Source organism: Bos indicus x Bos taurus, chromosome 21, assembly GCF_003369695.1.
Source record: "Bos indicus x Bos taurus breed Angus x Brahman F1 hybrid chromosome 21, Bos_hybrid_MaternalHap_v2.0, whole genome shotgun sequence".
Lineage (NCBI taxonomy): Eukaryota > Metazoa > Chordata > Mammalia > Artiodactyla > Bovidae > Bos > Bos indicus x Bos taurus.
The window spans coordinates 21752451-21763482 of record NC_040096.1 but is presented as its reverse complement, the minus strand read 5'-3'; the positions used below and the strand labels follow the sequence as shown (position 1 = coordinate 21763482).

Sequence of the window (11032 nt, the reverse complement as noted above, 5' to 3'; positions counted from 1 at the left end):
CTAGGTTGGTCACAGCTTTTCTTCTAAGGAGCAAGGCTTTCATGGCTGCAGTCACCGTCTGCAGTGATTTTGGAGCCCCCCAAAATAGTCTTGTCACTGTTTCCATTGCTTCCCCATCTGTTTGCCATGAAGTGATGGGACGGGATGCCATGATGTTAGTTTTCTGAATGTTGAGTTTTAAACCAACTTTTTCACTCCTCTTTCACTTTCATCAAGAGGCTCTTTAGTTATTTGCTTTCTGCCAGAGGGTGGTGTCATCCACATATCTGAGCTAATAGGCCTTTCAATACTTCTGCCTTTGTACTGAGAGTTCTCAACGGCCTCCAGTCAGGGAGAACTCGGGATCTAGGGTTGGGAAAACCCTGAAGAGAACCCCCGTAGCTGAGCCGGGTTGGAGCTGGCCACCGCAGGTACCCCTACCTGGCTGGGCGGATGGTCCCAGAGAGCCTGCTTCCGCTCTGCGGGCCAAGCCCAGCTTGACTCTCATTGGCTCATGGAGGTAAGTGACAGACTCCAGAGCCAATGGCTGGTAAAAGCTGCCCGCCGCCCGCCTAGTACGACCGAGGCACGTTGGACAGCGGACCCACGCGAGTTAGAAGCGAGCTACCGCCCGCCTCAGACTAAAAAAAAGGACTGGCAGCACTCGTCCCTCGGGTCGCTCGTAGCCGACCCCTTAGTTCTTTGTGAGTGTCCCCCAGATGCTTCTAATACGGGCTCCGCGGCCCCTGCGAGCTTGCGGGGGGCGGGACCATCTGGTCCAAGCTCCGTTTCGAGCCACGCCCGCCGGCGGTTTGGCCCACTCCCCGCCTGGGGCCGCCTCGGCGTAGCGGAGGCCTCGGGACCGGTTCGACCGAGTTAGGACTGAACAGGCCGCGGCCGGAATTGCCCGAACCCAGGTGAGCACGTCCATGGCCGCCCGCCCTGCGCGGGGAGGTCACGCCGCTCTCCGGCGATTGGCCCCGGGGAGGCTTCCGAAGCCAATGGGCGCTTGGCTCAGGGCGCGGCTCTTCAAACCTTTCCTCCGGCTGCCAGCCGAGTCCTGGTCCGGCTGTCGACCGGTTCCTGGTGGCTGCCCTGCCTCCCGGCCTTTCCTCCCTCTAGACGACCCATCGGATCGAGCTGCCTGAGGGGGTGGAGGACACAGGGTCAGGATTAAGGTCAGAGGCCTTCTTGGGGTGGGATTGGCCCAGAAGGAGTAGGAGCCCAGGCCTGGGTCAAGGAGAGACTGCAGGATCTGGCTTCAAAGAGTTAAAAATGCCAACGATATTCTGATTAAGCCGAACATGCTGTACGCAGAAAGGGCATCACCGTGTCACTTGACTCTGTCTCCCCATTTATGCGTGAGGGCCTTGAAAGCAGACAGCGGTGCTTCTCATTGACTTAGAATAAGGGATCAATGCAGTCCATGGGGTCCATAGGGTCGCAGAGTCTGACATGACTTAGTGACTGAACGACGACAAAAAGGATCAATAAATGCGTGTGAGATGAATAAATGAGTAGACAAGGTCCAGTTGAAATTGTGTTTACATAGGTCCCTAAAAACCCAGTGACCATTTTTAAAAAAACTTTTATCCACTCTCAGATACTGGATTTAATAAGCTGACACTGTGTGCTTACCACGCTATGTGCCAGCACTTTAAACCTTTATTTGTATCTGTTCATAGCAATTCCAAGGGTAGGTACAAACATCACCCTCCCCTGCTGCCCAGCTTTGTACAACTGAAGAAACTGAACTGGACTGAGAAGAGCTCAAGTCAGTTGGCTAAGGACACAGGCGCTGCTAGCTGCAGAGGCAAACTTGTGAGCCCTGGAACCGGTCCTGCCCCTTCCAGGGCATTGCCTTTGCCTTTCACTGGTGGGAAATGATGCATCTTGAGTTCAGCCTTCTGCCCCTCTCGGTGCTGTTACCTGCTTGTGTAAGGGTCAGTTTCTCTGAGTCTCCACTGTCAAACGGAGACAATTCTAGTTCCCAGGATTACATGGGATAATGTGTCTGACATTGGGAATTTGGAGTGGGAGGGACTCAGATTCCTAGTCCGATGCCTAAAGGAGAGCCTATTTAACTACCTAGTGCCCACTTTGTGGGACAGTGAATATGCTTGAGTCAAAAGGGAGGGACAGGGAAAGGGCCCCACTTACACAGCTCCGAATCGTTCTAAGTCTGGTAAGGACGCCCGCTCAGCGAACGTCGGTGGAATGCACGTCGTGTGCCTCTGTGGTTAGGAGGGTGGTTTTCCCCCCCTTTTCCCCCGTAAGGCAGCTGCAGCGTCTCGCAAGGGCTCGTCTGAAACAATCTCTCCGGATTCTTGCCCTAACCCTCCGTCTCGCCGGCCGCGCCAGCCAGGTCGCAGCCAGCCGAGGGCGCTGCGGGGCATGGACGAGGAGCGTCGCGGGACCTGGTTCGGCTTCGGTTTCTGCGGCTTCGGGCAGGCGCTGGGCTCGGGGCTGGGGCGGCAGGTACACAGCCCCGAGCCGCTGAGGACGCCGGGCGGCAGCCTCGGCGTCTGCCGCGTGAGCGCGAGCTGGAGCTACACAGCCTTCGTGACCCGTGAGCGCCCCCTCCGTCCCCGCCCCCGGCCACCGGCGCATGCCGCCCCCTCCGTCCCCAGCCCGCTCTCCGCCCTCCGCAGGTGGAGGCCGGGTGCAGCTGTCGGGCGCAGCGGGCGGCACGGCGGACGGATGCACGGATGCGTGGGCGTCGGAGGAGCTCCTGGTGCTGCTGCGCGCGGGGCCGGGAGCCGGGGCGGAACTGCAGGCCTGGGCGCCCGGTTCGGCAATGCGTGGGGACCCCCTCTGGTCCCAGGCCGTGCAGGAGGCGGAACACGGACCCAGCCGTGATGAGACCCAGGCGGGGCTGCTGCCGCTGCTGCCCTGCGCTCGTGCCTACGTGAGCCCGCGGCCGCCCTTCTACCGGCCTCTGGCCCCCACGCTGCGGGCGCGTCGGCTGGAGCTGGGCGCCGAGCACGCGTTGCTGCTGGACGCCGCGGGCCAGGTATTCTCCTGGGGCGCAGGCAGGTGAGTGGGGTTGGCCAGGTGGGCCTGCTGGACTTTTGCTGGGATGCCGGGGTTGAGGGTTCGGTAAATGTGACCTCGGAGTGGGAGGTCAGCATACAGGTGGCTGGAGGGAGTGATTGGGCAAGGACAGGGAGGAGACCTCTTGGTGTGACTGTAGCTGACTGGGACCTCCTTTGCTCAGGCATGGACAGCTGGGCCACGGGACCCTGGAGGCAGAGCCAGAGCCCAGGCTGTTGGAGGCGCTGCAAGGCCTACGCATGGCTGAAGTCGCCGCAGGTGGCTGGCATTCTGTGTGCCTGAGTGGTGAGTGACCTAGGGCTTTTCCAAAACCAGCTCAGGGTCTCGCAGGTGCCAAACCTTCCTCCTCCTCTCCCCATCTGATGGGTGGCCTAGCCAGGCCTCCTTCCAAGCTCATCCCGCATCCATCAGCCCAGTCATTCCTGACTCCCAAATGCCTCAGATTCAGCACCTGCCCCCCGCCCCCTCATCACCACCCTCATAATCTGGACTGTTGGCAGTTGTTTCCCGTCTTCTGGTCTCACTACCCCTCCCATCCATCTGCCTCCATCCAGGGCTGTCATTTTGGTCCCCAAGGGAGAATGGGGGCGTGAGGGGCAGCCGAGACAAGGAGGACGGAGAAGAAAGGTAGCAGCTGCCCAGGTGGCCGTAATGCGTGGCACAGGGTAGACACTGAGAGGCCCACCCGGAAGAGGATGGTGGTCAGTGTGAGCTCTGGTGGTGTCGTGGCTGGTCACCCAGGATGGGAATGAGCGTCCCTTGAGACTGTGTTCACCCCTCTGGCAGGAGATCCAAGTGCAGCTGATAGCTAGGCTGTGGGATAGGGCTGGTGGCAGATGATTTTTGCAAGGATCTGCATCAGGGGCTCTGGCCACTACTTAATATTGTTACTGACCAGGTCGGGCCGCACAGCCAGCCAAACACTGAGACACCAAGGTTGATAGCCAAGAGTTTATTCACAAGGCAGCCAAGCGAGGAGACAGGAGAATAAGCCCCCAGTCTGCCACCTTGAAGGGTTTGGGTTATTTATGGCATAAGCCAGGTGGTCTTAGGCATGGAGAAAGGTGATTGGAGGTAGGGAAGAAGGTGAGGTAATCAGTGTTATGAGCAGGCATACCTGAGTCAACATGGTTCTGCAGATTTCAAAGTGGAGGCGCTTTGGGACTTCCCTGGCAGTCCAGTGGTTAGGACACGGAGCTTTCACTGCTGGGTTCAGTCCCTGGTCAGGGAACTAAGATCCCACAAGCCACGCAGGCAGCGGGAAAAAAAAAGGAGGCAATTAGCATGATCTGAGGGTGGAGTTTTCCAGCCTTCTGATATCAGAATTCCACTCACTGGCCATGTGCACAGTCCCAGTTTTAGGGTCAGTGGTCCCATTTAGTCTCCAGCTGGCTTTTGCTGGGCAGGTGCTGACTCCAAGTTCCTGTGAAACAGCTGGGTTGCATGAAACTGTATGCAATTAAAGGGAAAAATAGAAAAATAACCAAAGTGAACTTAATGAAGGCACTTTACAAGCAAAGGGGTTTTAATAGTGTGTTCCTCATCTGTTCTCCAAGGAAAGTTCAAGAATTTCTCCTTAGTTATCACCTTCTGTTAACTCCGTGGGGCATGGTTTCACTCGGGATCTTTAAAAATGACTTAGGCCTGCATTCTCCCCTGCCTATGCTAATGGGCCTGGGTTGGCAGCCAGGCTTGAGAACTGCTGGGCAGGAGGAAAGAGACGAGAGGATCGGAAAGTGAGTGCAATGGGAGTCTCACACTGAGATCCAAAAGGAGTCTGAGGCCTCGGTGTCGTGTGGTTGGAGCACTAACGCTTCAGACCAGACCTCCTAGGTTGACACCAGCATCACTCTGCCCCTCGTGATCTTGGGCAGAACACCTCACCGCTCAAGCTTCTCTGGAGTAAAGTGGGGACGTGCTGCTTCAAACACTGGCACGGATTAAACACTTGAAAAAATCAGCTACTGCAGTTAGTGAGTTTTTAGCGTTAGGGCTCCTGCTCCAGCCAGCAAACTGTACGGTGTTGTGGGAGGGGGCAGGCGATGTTGAGAGCTTCTAGAGGCCTTCAGGGTGGGGCAGGGTGAAATGGGTCAGCTGTGCGGCCACAGATGGAAACCGACCTTTTGGTGATAAGCGAACTGTAGTGCATACAGATGTCAAAATACACGCAGTGTTGTGTACATGAAACTTATACAGAAAGTTTCATGCTGTGTCAGGTAAATCAGTGCTGTGTCAATTTAAAAAACACATTTTTTTAAAAAGGTCTTCAGGACCAGTGATGGGTAGGATTGAAGAAAGGAGCCTGGGCTCACTGGATGTGAAAGATACTAAGGAACTTCCAGGGACTCATTTCCAAATTGCATGTTGGGGGTGGGGGCTGGGAATTAACAACAAAGGGGAAAAGTGACCCTGGAGAGGAAAGCCTAGTAAGAGGTGTCCTTTAAGAACAGGGTGACCGGATGCACTCAAGGGGGAAAGGCCCTGCTGAGACAAGGAAGCTGCTGGGCCCTGGGGAGGTACTTAATCTGGAACGCTGACCTGGGTGCGGCAGGCAAGTGTTGTCTCTCGGGAGCCGCACTCCTACAGGGAATGTGGATGGATGCAGGGGTGATCTGAGTCTGTTTAATGGGACCCTATTCTCTCTGTCTCAGAGACAGGAGATATTTATATCTGGGGCTGGAATGAATCAGGGCAGCTGGCCCTGCCTACTAAGAGCCTGGCAGAAGATGGAAAGACAACTGCGGGAGAAGGTGAGGGTCAGTTTTGTTAAAAATTTATTTTACTGAAGTACAGTTGATTTGCAGTGTTGTGTTACCTTGTGCTGTATGGCCACGTGATTCAGTTATACCTACGCATACATTTTTTTAATATTCAGTTTATCACAGGATATTGAGTATAGTTCCCTGTGCTATAGATTAGGATCTTATTGTATTTTCCATTCTATATATAATAGTTTGCATCTGCTAACTCCAAACTCCCAATCCATCCCTCCCCTACCCCCTCCTCCTTGGCAACCACAAATCTGTTGGTGAGAGTCAGTTGTTGATTTCCACACATTTCTGTCACTCCTGCCTCCTGGCCATAGGCCGGCTTGAGAGCTACAGGGCTCAGAAGGGGTATGTGGTATCCTTGGGACCCCAGGACACACTGAAGGACTCTGAGCCCCTTATGAGAGGGAGCACGGCAAGGCTGATGCCAGTGTCCTCACGGCTCACCCCACAAGCCTGTCAGCTCCAGCACTTCCCAGGGAATTCGGGGTTGGAAGGGACAGCTTTGGAGCTAGAGTAGGGGCTTCAGCTATTCTGTGTATGAATGAGGTTTATTATTTTGATTACTTTTTACGATCGAGGTGTAGATCAGGTCTCAGTGAGTGTTCACCATCATCATCATCATAACTCTTACTGCTTCTCTGAAGCCTCAGGACTGGAAGAAGATGGTTCCGAAGTGAAGAGAGGCTCTGCGGGTGAGGATGGAGCCCCCGCCCCCTTCATAGCGGTCCAGCCATTCCCAGCTTTACTGGACCTCAGCCCGGGCTCAGAAGCAGTCAAGGTCAGCTGCGGATCCCGGCACACGGCAGTGCTGACAAGTGAGTGGGGCCAGGTGGGCTGGTTCAGGATGGAGCAGGAAGCCCCCTCCGCCCACTGTCTAGCTGGCGGCTGCAGGAAAGGGTGTGGTCACTTAAAAGACTAGCAGCCTCACTCCCTGGGGCCTTTCACAGAGGCTACCCAGCCTGTCAGGCCCCGAAGGTTCTTCTGGAGGGAGGCTAGTGTTTGCCAGCCTTGCATCGGATGAGGGTCTGCCCAACCCTGCTCCTGAGACTCCAAATTTAGCTGTGAGTCATAGCCGTTGGGCATATAGGAAGGTGAACTTTTTCAGTCTGGATCCTTTACCACCCCAAACGCGACCAGCCTGTGTGCATGCTGCGTGCTAAGTCGCTTCAGCTGTGTCCGACTCTTTGCGACTCTCTTTGAGATTGTAGCCTGCCAGGCTACTCTGTCCATGGGATTCTCTGGACAGAGGAGTGGGTTGCCATGCCCTTCTCCAGGGGATCTTCCTGACATGTGACTATTGTTAAAAAAGGAGAGGGAATGTGTTGGTCTGCCAAGCAAATTGCACGACGACCACAGTGAGCTGGCTGTGGGTTGTGGCAGGCTGAGCTGGACTCATGCCCTGTCAGCGTGGCAACAGCCCCTTTACTGTCCTTTCGGTTGCAGGAACGGGGGAGCTCTACACCTGGGGCTGGGGTAAGTAAAGGGTCTGCTTTTGTGATGCTTAAACTAAGGGGAGGAAAAGACCTGCAGGTAGCGGGCAGGTGACAACAGCAGTGAAGCGAAGCGGAAGCAGGGGTCTCAGTCTCAGCACGCCCGCTGGACTGAAAAGCCATCTGTTCCCTTCTCTGGAACAGATCTAGGCACACTCAGGGCAGAGCTCAGAGAACCAGGAGGTATCAGCATTTCCCATCTACCTTTCTGAAAAAGTATGTATCCCCAGGGAATGTTTCGCCGGCATCTCTGAGACCTATTTTGCTCTGGCCCTGGGAAGAGAAAAAGGTAGAATGGAAATCTCTGGGCATCTGAGCTTAGGAGCAGGGAGCCTGGAGGATTTGCCTGGCTGTATGGTGCTGGTCTGAACTCACGGAGCAGACAGCAGCAGAGTCGTGGCCTAAGCCCAGCCCTTCGGTCGATGGGCTGATTTTCCTTCCTGGAGGGGAGAAGTCACAGGGCCCAGCAGAGGATGGCAAAGAGGCTCATTTCACTTTAGGTAAATATGGACAGCTTGGCCACAAGGACACAACCACTTTGGACCGGCCGTGCCGTGTGGAGTACTTTGTAGATAAGCAACTCCAAGTAAGAACTGTGAGCTGTGGGCCCTGGAATACCTACGTGTATGCTGTGGAGAAAGAGAAGAGCTGACCTATGGATAAGGGCATAAAAGAACAGTAGAGTGGAAAATTATTCAGCCAACACCTGTGAAACTCGCCACAGGGCAAGGAAACCACTGCCACACCCAGAGGCCTCTGCTTTGCCCCTCCCGCTCATAGCCCTCTTGCTCCACCTTAGAGCAGGCAGCATCTTCAACTTTGTCCCCCCATTAGAAACACCTGGAGGGAACTCCCTGGTGGTCCAGTGGTTAGGACTCTGCGTTTTTCACTGCTGAGGGAGTAGATTCAGTCCCTGGTCAGAGAACTAAGATTCCACAGGCTGCAGGGTTTGGTGTGCCCCACACTCCCAGAAAAAAAAACACCTGGAGATTTGTAACTGGATGCCTAGAGATGCATCATGAAGAGAAAGTGAAAGTCGCTCAGTCATGTCCAACTCTTTCAACCCCATGGACTATACAGTCCATGGAACTCTCTAGGCCTAAATACTGGAGTGGGTAGCCTTTCCCTTCTCCAGGGGATCGTCCCAACCCAGGGATCGAACCCAGGTCTCCCACATTGCAGGCAGATTCGTTACCAGCTGAGCCAGGGCCGGGATCATAGACATGATGAAATCGTGAACTTAAGGGTGTGGAACATAGACGTGGGTAGATTTTTAAAGGGCTTCCCTAGTGGCTAAGACAGTAAAGAGTCTGCCTGCAATGCAGGAGACCTGGGTTGAATCCCTCCCTGGTCAGGAAGATTCCCTTGAGAAGGGATGGCAACACGCTCCAGTATTCTTGCCAAGCTGCCCCATCCCAGATGATTTTTGAGGTAGTGCTAAGACTGGGAACCGCTAGAGGTCATCTTTTGTTATTCATTTGAACTGTTTTCCCTTTGAATCTTACCATTCCATGTATACCTCTTTATACAGTAAAATTTGTCTGCTTTTGAACTTTAGGTAAATAGTCATTCTGTGTATATTCTTTTATGTCTTTTTTCATCAGCACTGTAAGATTCATCTGTGGTACCCTACAGCTCATTCACTTTCACTCCGTTACATGAATTATACCTCAAGTTTATATATTCTCTTGTTGATACTAATTTCTTTTTTCTTACTGAGTTAAAACACAAATAACAAAAAATTTATTATCTTAATCATTTGCAGCCGTCAACACCATCCAGTCCCATCTCTCCTCATCTTTTAAGTCTGAAACTCTACAGCTATTAAATAACTCCTCGTTCTCCGCAACCCCTGACAACTATCGTTACACCTTTTGTCTCTCTTTGTGATCTTGACTACTCTACCTAATGTAAGTGGAATCATAACAGTATTTGTCTATTTGTGACTGGCTTATTATCAGTTAGCATAATGCCCTCAGGGATCATCCATGTTGTAGCATACTGCACAATTTCCTTCCTTTCTAGGCCTTATTAATGTTCCATTGTATGTATAGGCACTACTTTATCCAGTCATTGGTTGATGGACACTTGGGTGGCTTTCATATTTTAACTGTTGCGAATAATGCTACTCTAAACATGGATTTACAAATACCTCTTTAAGACTCTGCCTTTAATTCCTTTGGATATATACCCTAAAGTGGAATCACTGAGTCATATGGTAATTCCATTTTTAATTTTTTGAGGAGCCTGCATTACTGTTTTCCACAGTGGCTTTAACATTTTACAACCCCACCAATAAATAGTGCACAAGGGTTCCAATTTCTCCATATCCTTACCCAATACTTTTTTTGCTTTTTTAAAAAAATGTGTTATGTACTTTTGGCTGCGCTGGGTCTTCATTGCTGTATGTGGGTTTGCTCCAGTTGTGGTGAGCAGGGACCGCTCTCGTTACGGCGTGTGGGCTTGTTGCCGTGGTTTCTCTTGTACAGGTTGGGCTCAGCAGCTGTGGCGCACGGGCTCAGTTGCTCCTCAGCATGTGGAATCTTCCCAGACCAGGGATCCAACTGTGTCCCCCGTGTTGGTAGGTGAATCCTCATCTATTGGACCACCAAGGAAGTCCAATTTTTTGCTTTTTTGACAGTAGCCATGCTAATGAGTATAAAGTGGTTATCTCATTGTAATTTTGATTGGCTATTTCCCTAAAGATTAGTGATGTTAAGTATCTTTTCATGTGCTTATTGACTATTTACATATCTTTTTTGGAGAAATGTCTATTCAGGTCCTTTGCCCATTTTGAATCAGGTTTTGGGTGTGTGTTGTTTTAGGAGTTCTCTATATATTCTAGGTATTAATACCTATCAGACTGATTTGGAAATATTTTCTCCCATTCTGTTGGTTGCTTTTTCACTCTGTTGATAGTGTCTCTTTTGCGTAAATATTTGTTTTTCGGTTGCATCGGGTCTTAGTTGTGGCTGTTGGGCTCAGTAGTTCGGTGCATGGGCTCCAGTTGTCTTGACACATGGGCTTAGCTGCTCTGTGACATGTGGGATCTCAGTTCCCAGACCAGGGATCAAACCTGTGTCCTCTGCGTTGCTTTAGATTTCCATGAGTCCGATTTATGTTTTTTTTTTGTTGCTTATGCCTTTGGTGTCATGTCTAAGAAATTATTGCCAAATTCAGGGTCTTGAAGCTTTTGTTCTATGTTTTTCTAATACTTTAATTTTTTAGGTCTTATATTTAGGTCCTTGATCCATTTTGAGTTAAATTTTTATATACGGTGACAGGTAAGGGTCAAACTTCATCCTTTTGTATGTGGATATCCAGTTTTCCCAGCACCATTTATTGAAAAGACTGTCCATTCTCCAGTGAATGGCCTTGGCACCCTTGTCAAAAATCATCTGCTTATATATTCAAGGGTTTATTTCTGGGCTTTCTATTCTATTCCTTTGATCTATATGTCTGTCTCTTTTATGTCAACACTGGCTTGATTACTATAACTTTGCAGTAGGTTTTGAATCTAGAATGTGTGAGTCCTATAGTTTTGTTCTTTTTCAAAGTTGTTTTGCTTGTTTGGGGTTCCTTGAGATCGCATGAGTTATAGGGCTTTTCTATTTCTGCATAAAGGTTCTTGAGATTTTAGGGATTGCTAGAATCTATAGATTGTTTTGGGTGCTACTGATACTTTAACAATATTAAGTCTTACTGATGCTGAAGCTGAAACTCCAATACTTTGGCCAT

At 51.4% G+C, this 11032-nt stretch overlaps 1 protein-coding gene across 8 annotated transcripts in view; it reads left to right on the top strand.

The window, feature by feature from the left end:
• Positions 1-547: 547 nt before the first annotated feature.
• Positions 548-11032, top strand: part of RCCD1 (RCC1 domain containing 1) — a 13846-nt gene continuing 3361 nt past the window's right edge. Inside the window, exons 1-9 of one of the 8 annotated variants that reach the window (XM_027520830.1) lie at positions 550-896; positions 2257-2548; positions 2631-3015; positions 3197-3318; positions 5685-5783; positions 6449-6619; positions 7248-7277; positions 7795-7952; positions 9060-9144. In XM_027520830.1, coding sequence (XP_027376631.1) covers positions 2374-2548; positions 2631-3015; positions 3197-3318; positions 5685-5783; positions 6449-6619; positions 7248-7277; positions 7795-7946 — 1134 coding nt within the window. In that variant the 5' untranslated portion in view covers positions 550-896; positions 2257-2373 and the 3' untranslated portion in view covers positions 7947-7952; positions 9060-9144. The other 7 variants (XM_027520835.1, XM_027520834.1, XM_027520833.1 and 4 more) reach the window with 7 other exon arrangements.